Genomic DNA, 20,700 nt, shown 5'->3' with positions numbered 1-20,700 from the left:
AAGTAAAGCATTTTTACTTGTGTAGAGCTTTGTTTTTTGCTTTTTTCTCAGTTTCAATTTTTTGGCCACCTTTCATTTTTTAGCGAGCGTTTCTCAGCTTTGGTGCACTCGATTTTGATCATTTTTGTATTACTGAAAAGCTGGATGTTTAGTGAGTGCAACAAAGTGTCATATGTTACTATAGAAAAGCGTAAGTTTTTACAAGAGAGAAAATAACAAAAATATATTTTCTCGTTAATCGAATGGCGAACTTTGAAGCTTCATAACTTTTGTTGTAGGAAAGCTAGAACCATAAAATTTGCTTTTTGAACTCTGATAACTGTAGAATGCAATGACATTTAATTCAGCAGGATCCGAGTAGCCAATATATCAAAAAGGTGATTAAACGAAATTTTAATGAATGATTAATTAAAAAAATTGTCATAATTGCTACATAAAAACTGAGTTCATATTTGATATTTACACATGTAAATACATGATCACCGAAGTTTTCATCATCCTAACTTAAATAAAAAGATGCTTCATGTCAAAGTGCCTCTTCCCCCCTTAAAAACAATGCTTTGAGTCTTTTCTGATTTTCTCAGTTTCATTTTTTCAGCCAGTGTGCAATCTTCTGATCACGTTTTCTCAGCTTCCACAAGTCCAATTTTAATCATTCTTCTTTTGTTTAGAACCTAAGTGTTTGGTAAGTGCCGTACTACTACCAAGTAATGCAAGATAATGTTATTTATTAAAACAAATGTCACTTTTGATCAAAGTAATCGAGCTGGTACTGCAAACATGAACTTCAAATGCCTACAACTTTTGTTCTAGACAAGCTAGAATGACGAAACTTGTTGTTTGGCACTCCTTGGTTACAGTAGGTTATAATGACATGGAGTTTAGCAAAAACTATGCAGTACATCTTTTTGGAAAGATGACAAAAGATTTTTACCAAAATGTCTCTGTTAAGGAAGAATGGTATAACATACATTAAAACAAGCTGTGTATTTAAGATCAGCATACAAAACTACATAAACCTTGAAATTTTCATCATTCTAACTCAAATTTTGAAAAATATTTTTCAAAGGCCCACATATCCCCTTAAAACACACATATGTAGACACATAATCTCAGAGGAGCAATGATGTTCAAAACAGAGATATCACTGAATCCCCAAAATATGATTAGCCGTTGCTTCTTTATGCCTTCGTGGCATCAAGAGTGTAATGCAAAACAATTAATAAAGTACTCCCAGTAAACAGATATCAGTTAAGCTGAATTACTGCTTAACCCTTTCCCTATTGAGTTTTACCGAGTTTTTTGTCCAAAAACAATGCGAAAATACCGATTTTTTAAAAATATGTCTATTTGATTCTATGCGTCTTGAAACAATAAAAAAATTATACAAAGGTGCTTTATTCGCAAAATACATACAAAAAATATATATATATTTTTTGAAAATGTGCAGAGGATTGGCTTCACTGCACTTCATTACGGAAAGTGCCCTAACTTCTCCAGTCTTCGGAAAAAATAAAGCGCAGGAAAGTGAGATCGAGAAAAGAAACCTCGGACGCACCGGTGAGGGTTTGCTTACATCTAAGGGTGTCCGATGTGTCGATACACGGTTCTCGCCTGAGTCCGATGGTTTAGAGAAACTATGCTGCTACGTGTGGTCGGCAAACAAGGGCATTTTTAAAAATTTCTGAACGGAGCTGTTCCGGCGCTCGCGCACGGAGGAGGATGCCATTTTCTAATTCCAGTTACATGAATCAAGTCCTTTCTCGAGCAAAATGCATGCTTTGAGCGCGTTCTTAAATTTTTTACTGCACTATTTATTGAAGCCAAAGAGAACACAGCAAAATGAATCAGGGTAGCTTAACTGCGGTGCCCTCAAATGTTTGTTTCATGGTGGACGAGCCCAGCTCGTCTTTGATCGTCTTTGATAGGGAAAGGGTTAAATCGAACAACTGCCTCTAATATGATTGGTTTCGTGCCTGAATACTGCAACCCTGTTCATGTCTCAATAAATGGAACATATTTTCTTGGTCTCTTGAGGTTCCGTTTGACGAGAGTCTAGTTATTATGACATGCATCTGCACGGATAAATCAAACAACATTAGCACAGCCCTCAAATGTTTGTTTCATGGTGGACGAGCCCAGCTCGTCTTTGATCGTCTTTGATAGGGAAAGGGTTAAATCGAACAACTGCCTCTAATATGATTGGTTTCGTGCCTGAATACTGCAACCCTGTTCATGTCTCAATAAATGGAACATATTTTCTTGGTCTCTTGAGGTTCCGTTTGACGAGAGTCTAGTTATTATGACATGCATCTGCACGGATAAATCAAACAACATTAGCACAGCCCTCAAATGTTTGTTTCATGGTGGACGAGCCCAGCTCGTCTTTGATCGTCTTTGATAGGGAAAGGGTTAAATCGAACAACTGCCTCTAATATGATTGGTTTCGTGCCTGAATACTGCAACCCTGTTCATGTCTCAATAAATGGAACATATTTTCTTGGTCTCTTGAGGTTCCGTTTGACGAGAGTCTAGTTATTATGACATACATCTGCACGGATAAATCAAACAACATTAGCGCAGGTTCTAGTGCAAAGCTACTCACCCGCCGCCTCAGTGGCACAATTCTTGACAGGAGGCCAATCAGGATGTCAGAGTAGATGCTCCTTTCGTGAGCCTCGTCAATTATTATCACAGAGTAGCCAGTCAGGAGGAAGTTCTGGTACGTGTGAAATAGACAGGAAAAGCGTGAACAGAGATTCGAAAGACAATGGCACCAAGTGCAGAGAACAATTTCAAGACAACGGACACTGTCCAGTGTTTTTCATCTCATTGCTTTTGTGTCTCTTAATCTTACGCAGAAAATATCGCTCTTGCTGAAGTAACACGAGTACCATGCACAGGTATCAAGTTTCTCTAGCTCCTTCTGTCACATCATAATATGCACCAGCGATTTATTTTTACTTAAAAAAATATATAGACGTAAAGCGCTCAGGCCCAATATTAGAACACTCATAAGTGATTCAGTGTCAGCTGCCCCTTAACATAAACCTAAGGAAGACTGTGATATTTATCACTTCCCATTTTATTATCTGTGACAAGGACATAGCTAGAAAACATTTTCATGAGGTGTCCAACCTCTGCATGTGCGCTCATATATGCACACATATAAAATGTAAATTTCAAGGAGGGGGGGGAGGAGTTGAACCCCTTCCGCTAACCCTTGTAATGGTTAGCTAGAAGCCAAGCTTTGATGACATGAAACACATCGAGTGCACTTACATTCTGAATCTCTTTCAGAAGGACACCATCCGTCATGAACTTGATCTTCGTGTCGTTTGTGACATTTCCTTCAAAACGGATTTGGTACGAGACCTCCGACGACGAAAGGCTCATCTCCTCAGCAACTCGCTTTGACATGGACACGGCGGCCACTCGTCTGGGCTCAGTAATGCCCACCATTTTTTCCCTGGAAGAAAGTAAGTAGTAACAAAAGAAATTTGTAGTCAGGACGCAGCCTTCGCCTCTACTAAAACACAGCCAGGTAAGAGTAGGTTGTTAAAATTCTTTTCTAATGCCATTGCACCTTCCTGCAAGCCTTGCCCCACTGGGGTACTAGTATGTGAAACCCACCGCTACAGAGTTCCAGAGAGTGTGAACCACATAAGAGAGTGCAATTTTTAGCTATGAAGCGCTACACTATAGACGTGTGTTTACATGACCTGGCCTCTGCCTCAGTGGCTCTAATACTATCGACAAGAACTGTACATACAATGCAGTAATGCAGGCACAGCAAAGCAAAGTCTGCTCGATTACATCTTATATGCAGCAGACTCTTGTTAAATGGAAATCTCTTTTAAACGGAAATGCTGCTTAAATGTAACCACTGCCTTTGATATGACTGGTTTTGTACTTTAATTTTGTGCCCCTGTTCACCTCTCCGCAAGTGGAACTCCTGCTAAAATATTTTTCTGGTGCCTTCTGGTTCCATTTAACAAGAGTCTACTGTACTAAGACATAATTCTAACAAATTTTCATTCCACCATTCACAAAACTGCTACACCCATTTCAGTGTCATCAAAACAAAGAATAAAAGTGCAGCAGATTGCCCTTCGATTTCGGTCACTACTCAAAGGATAAAAGCAGTCTACCTCATATGTCTAGAACAGCACTGTGCGGTTGGTAACCGTTCCTTCGTTTTCCTATCTCTAAGCATTCTATAGATGCAGTGAAGCAATTTGGCAAGTTTCCGGAAATCTGCATACCTGGCGTATCCGGCTTCGTAAAGAAACTGGGGAACCTGTGTCGTCTTTCCCGAGCCAGTCTGGCCACAGATTACCACAACGTCGTGTTCCGCTATGGCTTCCATTATTCGTTGTTCTTCCGCCAGAATGGAAGCTGGTGCCGAGCTTTCTAAAAGGAAATAACCAAGAAAGAAAGAAAGGAAAAGCGATCTGGATGCTGAAATCAACTAAAAGCAGAATAACACCTGCAGGTACACTTACGATGTAAATCACATTATCGGTGACACCTCGCTTACCGAGCGAAACCAACATAGCTGTTGAATGCCTCGATGGCTAACTGGGGAACAATGCTGCCTGTTACCCACCAAGGTAGTCTGGGGTTATGGTCGCAAGCTTAAACGTGGGGGTATGAGTTCGATTGTCGCCACAGCAAACGTATTTCAGTGGGCAAAATGCAAAAACAGCCTATACTTAGATTTTGGTGGATAATAATAAAAACCTAGAGGTCGAAATTCACGACTTTGCAAACTTGGAAAATCAGCGCGAACACGACGAAGACACAAGACAAGAAGGACACAGTTGAGCCGCTAACAATGACACACGAAAAAACGAAACCACGAAAAACCAACACTGCGTCCATTATGGTTTTTTCATTGTTTTTTGTTTTTTTTTCAGTAAACTTCAGTGTTAGATAGCGCCAGATCTAGTCTGGTGTCTCTGTCGGTTTGGTTTCCAAAAGCTCGCAGGTGCCGCTTAGCCACTTTGGAGCAGCTTTTGGAGCAGGCAAAATTGCGTTTGGAGGCAAAACTAGCTTTGGAAGGTGCTCTGCAACAATTCATTCTGAGCCGAAGAATTTAAGAAAGTAATAAAAGACCAAAGAAAGAAATCAAGCCGCGGGAAAAGTGCAAGCAGCACTCTCCTACATCTGGATGCATCTTTTTTCTGAATAATCCAACTATTTTCTGCGGCAAATTGCTCTCCCGCACTTCAAGAACTCGCAGAACGGAAAGAAGTTAGGATCCACAACTCCTGCATTTTATTGGAGATGCCTAACTACAACATAGTTGTTGGTACTTAGGGGTCTCGTCGACGTAAACCACATCGGCTTGATCACTTGAAATACGGCCCGAGGCCATACATTTTGGTGAACCTCTTACAACACCTTCGCTGAATCTCCAAATAATGGGAAACAAGGCAGTTGCTGTGTCGCCCCGAGTATGGGAGCTTGAGAGAAACCAACAGTTTCTGCGTTTGCAGCTGTTGAATTCCAAAGTCGGCTGGATCGTTTTCGGCTGCTGCAGCCCACCTGCCTCGATGTGCCGTTCATGGCTACCACTAAGCGAAGTGATTACAAAAAAAAAAACAATGCTGCACTGTATAACCTCATTACCCACCATAGTGAAGAGGATATTGGTTTGTTGTAAGGTAGCTCTGTTACAACGGTTATGGTCGCGGAGAGAATTAAGCTGCTAACGGGGACCAAAAAAAAAATTTTTGGAAAATCACATTTTCGTGGGATTCCAAAATATCTTCAATGGTATGATTTGTTTTGCGTTCTTGGTGAAAATTGCGGAAATCAGTTTTTCAAAATTATATCGGCAAGCAACTGGGCGCCAATTTTGGGCTCCGTATTTCAAGTTCTCCGTTTGTGCTCCTCCATCAGGCGAAAAAAACGTTTTGGCTGCTTCTGCGGTATACCGCAGAAGCAGCAATGCTCGCTTCGGGATCGTCGTCTGCTGCTTGTGCGTCGCGAGGTCGTGGCTGCAGCCTTAGTGATACTCTGTGTTACGGGTCGACTGTGTTTTGGTGCATAATCAACTAAAAACTCCAATCGCAGACGTCAAAATTCAGGTTCTTCTTTCAGACTTTGACGAAGACCACCGCGGGCAAACTCGAGCATGGAAAATCGGGCACCGCGGCCAGCACATCGCAACCGAGCTAGATGTTGTGGTTAGGCCTAACACGACGCCAAATCCGAAGACACAAGACGAGAAGGACACAGTACGAGCGCTGCCTAACAATTGACACACGAAAAAACGAACCCACGAAAAACCAACACCATGTGTACGCATTGTGATGGTTTTTCGTGTGTTCGTTTTTGTTTCAATAAACTTCAGTTGTTAGACAGCGCTTGTACTGTGTCTTTCTTGTCTTGTGCCTCCGTCATGTTCGCACTGTTTTCCAAATATGCACTGTTTCCAACTCGCCCCCCTCTCTACCTCACTGCAGACTTTGCAAGTATGGCTTACCTCAAATCATCGCTTTGGCATATAAAAAAAAAAACCACACAGTTTGTCTTTATAATGCCCACACTGTCATAATTTCTTGATCAGCTGTGTTGATAACTTCTTTACTTATTAAATTACCAATCATGGGCAAGCATTTGCTCTCCATAACTAATGAAACCTGATAAAACCTAGACAACCAAGCATGCAAGTGAAGGTGATATGTGCTTTTACTGCCACTGCTCATGCTTTTGTTGTTTCTTAATTCAGATGTGATCTATGGGAAGGTTACGACACCAAGCACTTTGGAAGAATCACTAGGAGATCCCTGTCCTCTTAGGTGCGAAGTACCTTATGCGCTCGGGTTGTCGGCGTCTCCTGCCTTCATAGCCCGTCCCGGTGTCTCTTATCATCGCCCGTCACGGTAAAGCAAGTGGAAAATAAGACGGCGTGTTTGCTCGGGAAAAGCTCGCGAGAATAAGCGCTCGCCCGTGAGAGACAACGCGACGTGTGCTTCGCCGAGTGGCAAATAAGATGGCACGGTGGCTCAGGAAAAGCTCTGTTTCTGCGATGGGCGCTGGACGCTGTCTGTAGCAATGAGAGAACAGCGTCCTCTCATTGCTATTGATGTGTCCCTATAGGAAACAGCAGTGCTTCGCACCTCCCCAGGTTTCACGTTAGTGGAACCTGGGGAAGTATAGTATAGTATAGTATAGTATAGTATAGTATAGTATAGTATATAGTATAGTATAGTGTAGTATAATACAGTATAGTATCATATAGTATAGTAGAGTATAGCAAGGGATGGGAAAGGGAAGTGAGGGTGAGGAGGAAGAAAAAGAGGAGGGCAGTGCCACCAGCTCCGCCGCTTCCTTGGTCTTTGCACTACTACTGCATAGCTGCCCCAATTTTCTTTCTCAAGAAGATCTCCTTGATTAGCAACTGTAGTGCAAGCCTCCACAAGAGAGAGCATTCCCACCACTGTGCTAAGACTGCAGGCTTGGCACTAAGCCATCATTGCTGTTGCTCAGAGACACCAATGCGTTCAGTGGTAGTCACACAAAATCTATCCAAAAATATAACTGTCAGAGAACACATGCCCAGTTTTTTTCAGCTAGGTTACCCAGCTCACTGAATGCCGAGTTTAAAGGTGGAATAAGTCTTTCATTTTTACAGACTAAACAACTCTCATAGCTACACCAAGCATGTTACTCAATACTGCAGGTCACTGCATAAAATTCAGCAATTAATTAGCCAGTGGTTACTGAAGATGTTTTTAAAGGAAAGGAGCATCTAAAGTCCTGCGGTATTTGGTGCACTCCACAATAAAGTTGATAGAGTCAGTGATATGAGAAAATAAATGCCCTTGAATATTGTCCCAAGAATAACTTTTGATTTGCTTATATTTTGACACAATTATTAAGCTTACAAACTTCCGTTCCACGTGAGTGGCAGAAAGAAAACGGCACAAAAAAACAACCGAGCACCAGAACAAGGCAGACACAAACAACAGCGCTTGTTCTTCCTTGTAACGGTGCTCCGTTATTTTTTTCCCCGCTGTTTTCTTTCCGCTATGTCGTACCAACACGCCCAAGCATCCACTTTAGCCACTTGAGTAGACTGGTTTCCTGCATTTTTTCCCCCACCAGCATTTCATAACAAGGTGATTATAGAACATACCAAAAGCGAAATCGGCACCCTTTCATAGAGCAAGGAAATGACTTACTTGAACCTCTTCACTCCTGTGAACGGGCATAAAAACGGAGGGCGTGGAACGCTCAACAGGCTTCACTTGAGGCTGCTGTTGGCTTTCCGCTGGTGTCGCTGCCGCTGTGGCCGTCTCAGCATCTTTGACTGCCTCATTAGCTGCACCCTCTGTCACACCGTCGCTCTTTGTATTGTCACTACCCTCATCTTCTCCACTTTCCTTCACTTCTGTAGAGCTCTGGCCATCACCAGACCCTTCCTCTCCGGCCGATAGCTCGTCGTCATCAGTCCCACCGTCTTCAGACTCCGACGATTCCGAATCGAAACCTAGGACGTCATCCCTGTCGATGCGGGCTCTCTTGGGTGCCATTTGTCTGCTTCCCTTGACGCTGCTTATTCGTGTTGGCCCCTTCTTCTCATCCGGCTGAGGCGCAGTCGTGAGCTCGCTGAGGCTGTTTGAGAGAGAACAAACATCTTTATATACAAGGTACCTAAGGATAGGTACTTTTAGTCCAGCACACCTTGAGATCGGGCAGTGTCCCGGGCCCTCACAACCAATCTTAGCTGGGGTGCTATTCCGGACATTGTCAAATTTTGCCACTGGTAAACTCTGATTGGCCCAGAGCGAAGATACAGCCGCCCTGATTAGCTTAATATGTCACTATTATGAAATTTAACAAGATGGCAGAATTTGACAGTGTCCACTATAGCACTTCTGATGTGAAGGCTGTTTGAAACCAAGAACAAGAAACGAGCAAGTCAGAGAAATACCACTCTGCTCTCCAGCTTTTTGTAGGAGGCAGGAAAGGATGGCCAATTTCGTAGAGAACGCGAATTCGACATGATGTGTGCTGACGATTACTTCCTAACAGACAAGGTGAAGTTGAAGCAGAAAGATCTCCGGGGAGTTTAAACTTGGCGCATACAAGATTAGGAAAGAGGACAGGACAAGCATTTCCTAATCTTGTATGCGCTACTAATAACTTATAAATGGACCTCTGGGGATACGGGTTAGTGAGGCTACATATAGCGAGAGAAGAAGATGAGGCAGCCAGAAAAAGGTGATGTCAGTGTGAATATTCATCTAAAAAGCAGCAGGTTGAGGGAAGGGGAGCCTATCATCCATATAGCAAATTAAGCACCAAATGTACTGAAAAATGCTTCCCAGCATTTATGTTTTATGATACAGCAACAGCATAAAATAACAAACAGGAAAGAGAAATCTCCAAGTGTGTTTTGTTTCATTCAAAAGGCATAAAAGCAGTGACTACTCATCGATAATAAAAGTTGGCCATAATAAAAGTTGTTTTCATTCATTCATTCATTCATACTCATCGATGGCTCAAGACAAATCACCAAATTTACATGTAGGAAACATGACTAAAAAGCAACTGCACAAAAACTACACCCTTCCTATCGTTACTGTACTCACATTTGATGGCAGAATTCTGTAGTACTGAAATCATGACTGTTTTTTTTTAAAGGGACCGACAACTGATGTTTCTTGACCCAGTTTTTTACGGCGCGACAGGAAGCTTACCCTTCGTAGCGTTTGTAGCTGCAGTGGTTTATCCTAAAAGCACGTAGTTATTTTATAAGCAGTGTTTTTCGATCTGAAAGGCTCCAAACACGCATGAAGGCTTGCTCCAGCAACGCTGAGAATTGATAGCGATGCCGCTAGCCCTTGTGAAAGCTGTCGTTGTTCTGCTTTCGCAGGAGTTACTGTAACTATGCTTAACCACCTTTATTTTCAGCTTTCCAACCATTTTTGAAAATAGCAAGCTGTTACAATGAGATGATGTGGCTTTATTCACCTTCTCGGTATTTGTACAGCGTTGTGTGCGCCTGCACCCAAGGTTGCCTGCGCCTGTGTCAAGGCTGCCTACGCCAAGCGAAGGCAGCGCCCTTTGTTGCATACAACTAACGCAGGCCTATATGTACATTTTTATGGAGTAATACCTTTTAATATAAAGAAATGAACAATATTTCAGTACTAACAGAAAAGTCATCGAACGCGTACACCAATCAACGGTCACGTGACCGGCTTCATCGGACCATTTATGATTTTGCCGCCAGAGGCGCCAAAGGTCATTTTTCGCGACTTTCAATGAAGAAATAAAAATGTAAATCCACCTCTCACGAGATAAACAGGGTTTGTTTAAGTCAATGCGACGGACAATCTTTTCATCAGTGCAGTCATCTCATTTCACGTTCTGGGCAGTTGTCGGTCCCTTTAACTTACATAGTGACCCAGTAATTCGACATAGTTTATTAGAAAGCAGGGCTCTAGAAATGCTCTTACCGTTTCAGACCTTTGGTCTGCATGGCGGATGTGGAAATCAGCATAGAAAGCTCCTTCTGGCTGGCCTGTGATTTCTGAAGCTCTTCTAGTAGGTGAGTCCTCTGCAACAAGTGATGAGAAAATTAAAAAAAAAACACAAGTAGCATTTCTGAGTACAAAGTTACATACTGTGCTCAACATGTTCAGTGCAAAAAAGAACACGAAAACACAAGGAAGGGCGCGACACACAAGGATGGGCACGACACAGCGCTTGTGTTGTGCCCTTCCTGTGCTAGTTACAGTGCAGTGATTTTGTAAGTGTAGTGACAAAATTTTTGAAGTTGAGAAACCTAGTGCTATTCAGCACACTACAGAAGCATAGAGTAGTGGATCGAATTTAGTGCTCCTCTGATTCAGAGATCACAGACCAGTGCAAATACCAGTAGCATTACAGTGCACATGCTTTCACAGTCCTAGAAAGCCTCTTTAGTGGAAAACCAGACGAGTCAGAGCATTGAATACAATGAATTCATTCTTTAGCTTGGGTGCTGGAAGTAAAACTTCCCTTCTCATTGATCTTTTTAGATCAGCAATAGCTTCAGCCCTTTGAAGGTAACTGCCGATCTGAGGAAAATTAAAAAATAAATTCATGAAATGCCTACTAACGTACAATAATTATTTTATGGGAAAATCCTGGATGGACAAGCCACAATATTTGGACAATCGACATGGGTGGCCAATTTACATTTATTAGGTTCTAAATGTCAACACAAGTTTAAAATTTGTGTGTATGCTTCTTTTGCCTGGTACGATGGAAATGCTATCAGAAATGTGCGAGTATAATGTGTGTACGATGCCATAAAGGGCATTTTGAAGTGTGATCAGGTGATTAAGACACTTACGTTGATCTTTTTGTTCTTCTTTTCCAAAATCTTCTGTAGTAATTTCTTCTTCTTCTTGGACAGCTTTGGAGCCGCCTTGACATCTTGCGATTTGTTGGCTTCCTTCTTGCCAGCTTTCTTGGAAGACAGGACCAAGGCATTGCTACTGTCGTACTTGTCTTCTCTCACATCTAGTTGCACTTCGACCTGCAGGCAAGACAACACTCCATGTATCAGTTCCACAACAGTGCTTTGTTGCAAAAACGAAACTTAGTTTAGTTTCGCGTTTCCTGCGACGCTGCGCGTTACACTTGCCACATTGCACGTAGCGCTGCGCAAAATACAGAACGACATCGCGTGTTCTGAGATTCTCGCGGAAAACAGTGACAGCTGGTGAACTTAAAGCACACACTCAACACAACATGAACACTGCACTGCGTCACAACATACCGAACAACACGCTCATCATACCACATTAATTCAAATAAAAACATTGTTTTGCCACATGCAACACTTCGGATATCACTGGTAGCCGTCTACTGGAAATATAGCTCATTGCGGACGCTGTATTTGCGACTACACTAGCAGAACATCACGAGCACCACAGATATCCGAGCTCCCGATTACTGCTTTAGGGACGTTGTAACGTAAGTCAGTTGCGAGGAACTGACCTCCGGCGGTTTGTCGTTGTCTGTGGACGCTGTACGTTGCGAGCCTCTCGCTTTGGCATCGTATTTGCGGCGCGATCGCCCCATTTCGCTGGAGATCGCACTGCGCTACACAACGCTCAACTCAAAGCACGTGGATCAAGTTGATGTGTTGAAGGGCACATTGTTGCTACCGTGACACTCGGAACCCGCCAGAAAAGTTTTAATAAATCGCTTAACATAAAAAAACTCTCGCATATTACTGTTTATTTGCTGCAATTGCTCTTCACCCATTTACAGGCTCTGTCATGTTTTTAAGGTGCTTCATAACTTCGTAATTTGTTTTAAAATAAATAGAAAAAGCGCGATAGTGTAACAATTGTTAGTGCTCTAACGCATGCTTCAACTGTGGAATAAGTTTTACTAACTACCGCTACGTAGCGCTGCAACTTTAATGGCCGAGTTTTATTATTTTGAAGTTTATTTAAAACTTAAAGTAACATAATTCTGTTTTCATGCTTTTTATGTTAATAAAATTAAGTAAAGTTGACATGCAACATGCTTTGTTGTAGTTTTATAATTCATCATGAACAGGTGCTGCCATGCTGCGGCAGAAAACATAATTTGAATATTTTATAACTGTAGTTGAAGCACTACAGATTGTTAAACTGTGCCGAAATTACGCGCGCTTTCCGAAAAACATCGAGAAATCTTTTTGGCGCTCTCCTTCGCTTCCCACATGTAACGGTGAACAAACATGAGTTTCGCGCAAGTTCACAGCGATGTAATGACGCTCATGTTCGAAAACCTTGCCAAGGAGTTCCGTGACAAGAAGACGGGTACGCATAATTTTCAGAACGCTTCCCCGTTTAGAAATTTCTTGAACTGCATGTACTGATTAACAAGCCTCGATGTTTCTCTCTACGTTTTTCAGTTTCCACGAAAACGCTGAATGAGTGAGTGCGACCGCATTCGTGCGTTACCTTCTCATAAGCGAGTTCTTACGTGACATGATGCACGAGGTGAGCTTTTTTTACGCGCGATTTACTGTGACGCAACGCATGTCCACGTAGGCTGGACCACTTCTTCAGAGCCCCCCTTCAGCCGGCTATGAGACTCGTTGATAGGCGCCGTGTCAAGCGACTGACCTGTCCGCGAGGCCGTGTGGTCTATCAAGTCTCTGGCGAAACGAGGGCATTCTACACTTGCCTGCCGAGCAGCAATTTCTGCGCCTGCTATTCGTATCTGCACCAAGGTAATGCTGTACGCGTTGGTGAAATTTTAGCTGATGTAGTATGTGTTCTGTTCCTGACTATATCGTCTACACACTGGTAAACTTATTCTCAGTCGTTCAGTTTTGAACACGCCAATGAAAAATACCACACTAGCTGCAAATTATGTGGTGCTGGCTCGTTTAATATTTAATATCGTGTGTAAGCTTGGGTAGGTTTCACCTATATAATTGTGTTAATTGCTTACAGAAGATTAGATTCAGTGGTTATAATTGTGTATACTAATGGCAGTAAAAGAAATAGCACTGGCTGTCATACTTTTAAGCTGAATTGCAGCACGGCTTTTACAGGCATATACAATGTGTTATAATCAATTAACCTAATATATGTGAACATTGCTGGTTCCATATACACGTGTACACTTAAGGTTCCTAATGGCAAAGTTGATCGGGTACTGTTTCTGGTTACGTACGTTAAACATAGGGCTTGCATGCTTCTAAACCACAAAGTCTTTAATGAAAGGTGTGCTGCTATAGTCTAAGCATTACGAGTGTATAGGCATACAGATACTATCACTCTACATTTCTTTACTTTTGCTTTCTGCAGCTTTGAATGTACTACAACTAGCTGATTTCAAACATCACATCAGTTAATGCCAGTAACAGGCCTGTTGTTTTTTGTCTTTTTTTATTCCTCTGCAGTGCTACGAAAACAAGAGATACCAATGGTAAGGAATGATTTGGAGTGTACTTACTTTCCCCAGTGCTGGCAGAGCTTTTCGTGGTAACACTTTCATTACTGGCCTAATTCTTGCCTGACATTTGTGTGCATGTGCCATTTAGACTGAAGTTATGCTTATTTCAGAAGCTGTCTATTAATAATAAAAAAAAGCTTTAAATTTGCTTTTGTATTCAACTGAGAATTAGAAGCTATGCAGAAGCTTCTTGCGAGTGCTAAAGATGAACTAAAAAACTTTCAAACTATTTTATGTAGTGTTTGGCTGCATGACACTATAACATCGTAGCGATATTTCCCTTTCGATGATTGTCACAAGATGTACAAGATTTTGGGCAAATGTGCCTAGTTTAGATTGTAAATCAGGGTTCCTGTATTATCTGCACCTGGGGCGCATTTTGGTAGAACTTCCGGGCAAGCAGAATTGTTGGTGTGTAGATACAAAAACTACTGCAATTGCCCGAGTATCCCATGCTGAGAATAGTGTATCAAAGTGCACAGCTAAAAAGAAAGTGAACACAGAAAAAAAAAGAACAGTTCACACTCATTTTAGTTTTTGCGAACGCTTCCCCCATCTCATTACAAATATTCCTAGGGTTGGCTTCCTTTCTTGGTATATTTTGAGGGTGTTTATGTGATCTGGAAAGTAATGTCCTTTATGATGTACTGATGTACCCAACTTTTGAAGTAATAGGTATGTAATATTCTTTTCTTTCAGTGTAAGCACGTCCTTGCGTCAAGACTGGCAGAAGCACTTGGAGCTTGCGAAGACATCGGTTGCACGGATGACACAATGATGTTCATGTTGCAAGGCCTCAGTTGATTAACATATGGCTGTGCTTTTGCTGGTCTTATCAGCTGAGCAGGTCTAATTAACAGACTCTGCTCAAATGCATTGCCAGTACAGAAGTATGCACACTCCAGACATATGTGCAGCTTAGACATTTACTGTTTGATGAATTTGTCAACACCTGCAGAATCTCGTAGGTGTCATTATCATCACCCAGAATGACGAACTTAGTGTGCAAAGAGTTTAACGATTTAAGACACAAAACATTGACCGATGAGAAGTGTATATATTTCATTCTGTAAAAAAAACGCTCCTAAGCCAACTTTTTGTTCAATGCAGTCGACGGTTGACGATATAAAAAATATGTTTGATCACAAGTCGAGCAACAAATGTTTGATTGCATAGTTGAGTATATAAATCCAGCAAGCGGGAAAATCCTGAGAGCGCTTGGCGTGATATTGAAGAGGAACTTGTGCAGCAGGCCGTCACCTCCAGTTGACGCCCAGTTGTAGCAGATCTTGGGCATGGCTCAGTGAAGCAGATCTGAAAAACAAGCAGAACATGCGCCAGTGAAAGATAATGTGAACTTGTTGACCATGATGAACCTGTCAGGTTAACGATATCCCAGCAAAACGTGTACTGTGATATCCCAGTGAAACTTATGTATTAAAATACTCAGCACAACACTGAGGATTGTGCAAATATTCTGTATACTGTAGACTTCCTATTCTTACTCTAATAGTATTAATTTCTCTCATGTCACTCATGCTTCGTAGCAAGTCCTCCTGGGAAAAAAGAAGTATTCAGGCTAAGTAGTTATTGATGACCTTGATCATGAGAAGGACATTGGTCATAAAATGTATCCTATCAATTTTGTTCAAAAGGCAGCATATAATGAGCATACAACAAATCTAACAGTACTAGCTTACAGGACTGCAGAAAAAACATATATTGGGAGTACAACGAACTTGAGAGACAGCTAAGGCTGCGCATCTGGCAAAAAGTGTACAGTAACAATTATGTCTGCAAAAGAAATAAATGCAGTTGACTATAGTAAATTAAGCGAAGATATTCAAAGGATATTGAAGGAATGAGATGGGTTCAGCTGACACTAAGACAACGGAAGACCCTTGTAGAGGTCCTGCACTAGACAGAAGCAGTCGATCGTGATCTTCGGACAGCAGAACCTTATGATACAAAATGGGTCAAACAATTTGTGTTGCATGCTCTAATCTTGAGTAACATACTACTCACCTCCCATCCAAAAATAACAAACATACTTTGTGATGCTTTTTATAGTCCAACTCTATTCCTTTTTTATCACCCACTGATCCCGGTGATAATGTAAATGGAGCGCCGCTCAGACCATTGATAAAGCACAAAATGGCATGACATCGTAAAATGATTTATGTTATTCCTGCCCACGATGCCGCATGAATGACTCGCGAACAGGTCAGTCTTAAAAATGCGTTGGAGTATTGCTGTGCAGTACACTAACACAAGTGTACTACTAATAAATGTGTGTTCTTGTTAACAACAGAATGTCTCTAGGATTACAGTGCCTGTTGGTTGAACACAGCACGGACATGTATGCCACGTAGGTTTCATTAAATCACACTGCCTTACCCGAGCGCTTTGCAGCTTTAGACACGCGGGGAAGCCTCAGTAGTCGCCCCCTGCTGTCGGGTCCACAATCACTTGCTTCTCAAACGCAGGCTGAGCAACCCAATAGAGAGCATCGGCGTATATTTCCGTGCGTTGCGTCATCTGCAAAACACGTGACGAACATTTTGAACCGACTGAATCAAATGACTGCCACAGCAAGTCCGGAATCGCAGTAGCACGTCACTCACCCTGAAGCCCCAGGTGTCGCGAACTTGTCGGCACAAGTTTAAGTCCACCTCGGTGATCAATAGGGCCATCGTTGATTCTCGAGAGGCCCTGGACCGAGGTAAAAATGATATAGCTCACAATCTGGTCCTCGACAGAGATGTTTAAAGGGGCCCTGCAATGCTTTTTGAGCATGGTCAGAAAACGCTGCCAATCGGTATTTGAGACTCCCGAGAACATGCGAGCCAGACATTATAGTGCAGCACACGGCCTGGAAGTCGCTCCCTCTTCTCTTTTCAAATGATGCCACATGCACAAATTACTGCGCCATATACCCAAAGTGCACGGCCGTTGACTTATTGAGTATCGTGAGCTGCATAGTTACTGTGGCTGCCGTATACCCACGTGGGTGCTTGCAATCACTCTGAAAGTAAGCTGCAGATTCAAAGAAAAAAAAAAAAGAAAAAGTGCTCGAGGTTATGGCGCGCGCTGACGAAGGGACACATCTCCTTGCCCCCTTGTCATCTCCCTCCCTGCATAGCTTTCAGCACGCTCGCTGGTACGGAAGGAGAAAGAAAGTACTTTAAGTGTGCGACAGATCCCTGTAACTCTGCTCGCACTCGACGAATTCCAACAATTTTTGCGGCATGTGATTCATGCGGCATCATGTGCTAAAAGTGAGACTATTCCATTATAACTCAGAAAAGTGTTGCAGGGCCCCTTTAAGAAAAGTACACGCTTCCAGTTCGTGAAGCTCTTTTTCTCGACTGAGAATGATGCCTATTAGCATTTATTTCTTCACTTAGATACAGGGTTTTAAGTTCATAACTGCGCAGTAGGCTATCAGGAATGCCTTAGTCGAAGGCTTCTGATTATTTTTTATGAGCCAGGTTTTTTTAGGTGCACCTAAAGCACAGTACACAAGTGTTCTTGCACTTCGCTCCTATCAAAATACGACTGCTGCGACCAAGGTTTGAACATGCCGTCTTGTGCTCGGCAGCCTGTTGTGAGCCTTAAGGGTCATTCCAATTGCCAATTGACAGAGGTCACGCAATCGGTTACGACTGGTGACTATGAAGTGACTCCCTGTGGCTGATTTTCTTGCCAGCTAGGATGACCTGCCCATAGCCACACTGAAATGCCTCGCAATTGGCGTTGTTCATGCCTGCTCACGCTGCCATCACCTTGTAAGACAAGCAGAAGTTCTGTTCCAGCTCATCTGATTGGTGCATAACCTTTGCGACTGCAGTAATATAGCAAGAAGCGACTTATCCGTGACAGTTCCTTGTGATCATTTTCTACTAGCCAAAACAGGTCGCTTTGCAATCAAGGACCATATTCTGAGATGATCACTTTTGGCGACCGTGTCACTCTACAAGACATACCATCTTGCGTGTCCATTGACTGAAGCGACTACTTGCTCACCTTTCGTCAGCCTGCCAATTAGCGCACACTAAAAGCAATTTCAAAAAGTGATCGTCTCTGAATATATGGCCCCAACTTGGCCACACAACCACTGCTAGCTACTGATGACCAAGGGCAGTAAGGTTTGGCATGTTAGAAAGCTTGTATTAGCAGAACTAATTGTATACAGTGAAAACAAGTGAACTTACAGGTGTGCGGCTTCCATCAGGAGCAGTCACGTAACTGGAACCTGCACCATTGCATGAAGAAACAGTGCTTCATGTGACGAGAGAAGCGTCTCGCGTATCGTTCATAATCAGCTCACATTTCCAGCATCTTTTTATGTAATAAAGCCTTAGCAACATGTAGGATGAAAATGTGTTAGAAACTATGTTACAGCAAGACTCCTACTAGAAAATGGTTCGCCTGAATCAAGCAAATATGCAACTGTGAAACTGTAAGCATGCTTATTGCATGCTTGTACTTGCATATAAATGCTTTCTTTGGCTTTTGTATTTTATAGCTTGCAATTCACTGCAATGACAGTTCACAAATACAGGAACAAATTTCATTTTGTGCTTATCAACATCGGAGTAGTGGTAGTAAGAGGTCAGGAAAAGACGAACATGAAATCATCTACAAAATAGTAATAGAACAAAGTGGCGTACGCACCGTAGAAGTGTCCAAAATCCCGGTGAGCTAGAGATAGAGAGAGGAAAGAAACGTTAATGACTGCGGAAATCTATAGACAATGAGGAAGTGTCGAGGTGTGTACAATTACGGTGTGCGTGGGCTAACCTTACCCAAGCAAACCTCACCTTGCTTCTTGTCACCAGAAGTGAATTCTCGAGGAAATACTTCCTGCGAGAAAAAGAAGAAAAAATTTTTAAAAAGTATGATCGACTTGTCTCGTACTTCAGGCATTTTTCTACTGGGCATCTTTCAACGAATGAAAGCACTTCATTTTTGAACAAGCTGATTATACGTGACGTGTAGATGCCAAAAATATGAACTACCTGTGAAACAGCTGCGGTTTCAGTTGAGCACATTTTTTTATTTCTTTCATAACTGTAAATGAATTGATCAATCGACTTACCGTTCCCACCCTGTTGATGGCACACGTAAAGTAGCTGTTGGCAATGGCGGCATTCCTGGCCTCGACGTGCCACAGCGGCTCGCTCAGTCCGGACACTGTGGCGGACGGGTTAAACACAACCTCCGCTCCATTAGCACCATACATGAGCCAGTTGAGGGGGTGATGTCTTCCGTAGCAGATGTTGATGGCAATCTTGCCTACAAACACATTACACACTGAACCATGTTGCCTGCCAGACTGCTACGGTTTTCAACGGCACAGTGAAAGCACAGCATGTATAACATAAGTTCATTGAATGCTTTCATAGCACTATTCTAAGCAAGGAAAGGCATTTGAACTTCAGGTTGAGATAAGGAGTAGGTTGGGTGAGATGGTACCAGTTTATTTCAAAAAAAAGAACCATGCATCTCCACGAAGTGAATTATGACGAGTGGGCGAAGCTCTGGGTATCGTATGGGTGAATAACTGTGTGTTACCCATGCATTGCCTCATATAATGCAAACTGAGTGACATAAAGTGACACAAAGTGACATAAAGAGTCGACAACAAAACTAGGTCCATAATTTCTACGTTGAAGTCGCCGACTAGTATAAAGGGTTTGTGCTTGTAGGTGTTTTATATTGTTCTGTCACAATTATGATTGATGTTCGTCTATTGTAAACCATTTTTTTTTATTCACATACACACATATATATTTCGACTACAGCAATGATTTTCTATATACCGTGACAGCGGACAGTGAGAGTCGACAACAAAGCTAGGTCCTAAGGTCCATAATGTTTACATTGAAGTCGCAGACTAGTATGAAGGGTCTATGCTTGTAGGTGTTTTATATTGTTATGTCACAATTATGATTGATATTAGTCTGTTCTTAAACTTCACGTTTCGATTTTACACAGTGCTGTGCCATGCGCATGGACGCCATACGGACAAGCCTAGGCCTTAGGGGAGACGTGGGTATTGAAAAATTTTTTTTATTAGTTGGGCTAACTGAATGAAATTCAATACACTTATTCAGTTTTTTCTGTCGATTTCAAATCTTCAAGTAAATTTTTTATTATCTGCACTAAAACAAAAGATATGCAATTTCTGAGAGCATATTTTAGTACTTTTTGGCAACTTTGCTTTGTCAAACACAAAAACAAAATGTGGCAAGATTGCCAGAGAGCTCGTCTAGCCGATGATGCTAATTTGATTGTTTTCATCAAACTTCGAATGCAAAATAAAAGGATGCAAATATGAGTGAAAAAATTTCTGCTTCATACACTTTATGATTATCGAGAATTATCATTTGGTAAACCATATTATAAGAAAATAAATAGCATCATCGGCTAGACCAGCTTTCTGGCAATCTTGCCGCATACTTTGCTTTAGTGTTTGACGAAAAGAAGTTACCGAAAATCCCCGTAAGAATTGTGCTAGAAAACGTTGTAGAACTAGCATATCTTTTGTTCTAAACCGGCTATTAAAAATCTAATCAGAGATTTGGAATCTGCAGAAAAAACTGAATAAGTGTATTAACATTTCATTCTGTTCACCCAACTATTAAAAACACACTTTTTAAGACCCACGTCTCCCCTTAAGGTGCTTGCCCCTAAAAGGTGTGTGACACGAAAGACAAGGCAATG

General features: G+C 42.0%; 3 protein-coding genes across 3 annotated transcripts in view; 1 reads left to right on the top strand and 2 right to left on the bottom strand.

The window, feature by feature from the left end:
• Positions 1 to 20,700, bottom strand: part of LOC119391347 (probable ATP-dependent RNA helicase DHX37) — a 49,022-nt gene that overhangs the window by 21,093 nt on the left and 7,229 nt on the right. Inside the window, exons 4-8 of the mRNA XM_049415254.1 lie at positions 8,196 to 8,628; positions 4,610 to 4,637; positions 4,266 to 4,413; positions 3,283 to 3,469; positions 2,606 to 2,719 (exon numbers count right to left, since the gene is read on the bottom strand). Of these exons, the coding sequence (XP_049271211.1) occupies positions 2,606 to 2,719; positions 3,283 to 3,469; positions 4,266 to 4,413; positions 4,610 to 4,637; positions 8,196 to 8,628 (910 nt within the window). The remainder of the gene's footprint in view (positions 1 to 2,605; positions 2,720 to 3,282; positions 3,470 to 4,265; positions 4,414 to 4,609; positions 4,638 to 8,195; positions 8,629 to 20,700) is intronic.
• On the top strand, positions 12,667 to 14,911 carry LOC119390317 (zinc finger SWIM domain-containing protein 7-like). The gene is made up of 5 exons (XM_037657912.2): positions 12,667 to 12,824; positions 12,920 to 12,941; positions 13,059 to 13,240; positions 13,919 to 13,944; positions 14,671 to 14,911. Exons 1-5 carry the CDS (start codon positions 12,743 to 12,745, stop codon positions 14,773 to 14,775), a joined length of 417 nt encoding a protein of 138 aa, XP_037513840.1. The 5' UTR covers positions 12,667 to 12,742; the 3' UTR covers positions 14,776 to 14,911.
• Positions 15,016 to 20,700, bottom strand: part of LOC119390315 (beta-ureidopropionase) — a 28,141-nt gene continuing 22,456 nt past the window's right edge. Inside the window, exon 12 of the mRNA XM_049414743.1 lies at positions 15,016 to 15,285. The gene's annotated coding sequence lies outside the window, so the exon portion shown is untranslated. The remainder of the gene's footprint in view (positions 15,286 to 20,700) is intronic.

This window comes from Rhipicephalus sanguineus, chromosome 4 (genome assembly GCF_013339695.2).
Source record: "Rhipicephalus sanguineus isolate Rsan-2018 chromosome 4, BIME_Rsan_1.4, whole genome shotgun sequence".
In the NCBI taxonomy this organism is placed as follows: Eukaryota; Metazoa; Arthropoda; class Arachnida; order Ixodida; family Ixodidae; genus Rhipicephalus; species Rhipicephalus sanguineus.
Note: the sequence above shows the minus strand (reverse complement) of the source record. Positions and strands in the feature narration are given on the sequence as shown.

Excerpts from the sequence above, each read along its gene's own strand:
- LOC119390317 (XM_037657912.2), top strand. The coding sequence starts at position 12,743 with ATGAGTTTCGCGCAAGTTCACAGCGATGTAATGACGCTCATGTTCGAA. Across the intron at positions 12,825-12,919 it reads GTTCCGTGACAAGAAGACGG|TTTCCACGAAAACGCTGAAT; the intron begins GTACGCATAATT and ends TACGTTTTTCAG. Across the intron at positions 12,942-13,058 it reads TCCACGAAAACGCTGAATGA|GCTGGACCACTTCTTCAGAG; the intron begins GTGAGTGCGACC and ends ATGTCCACGTAG.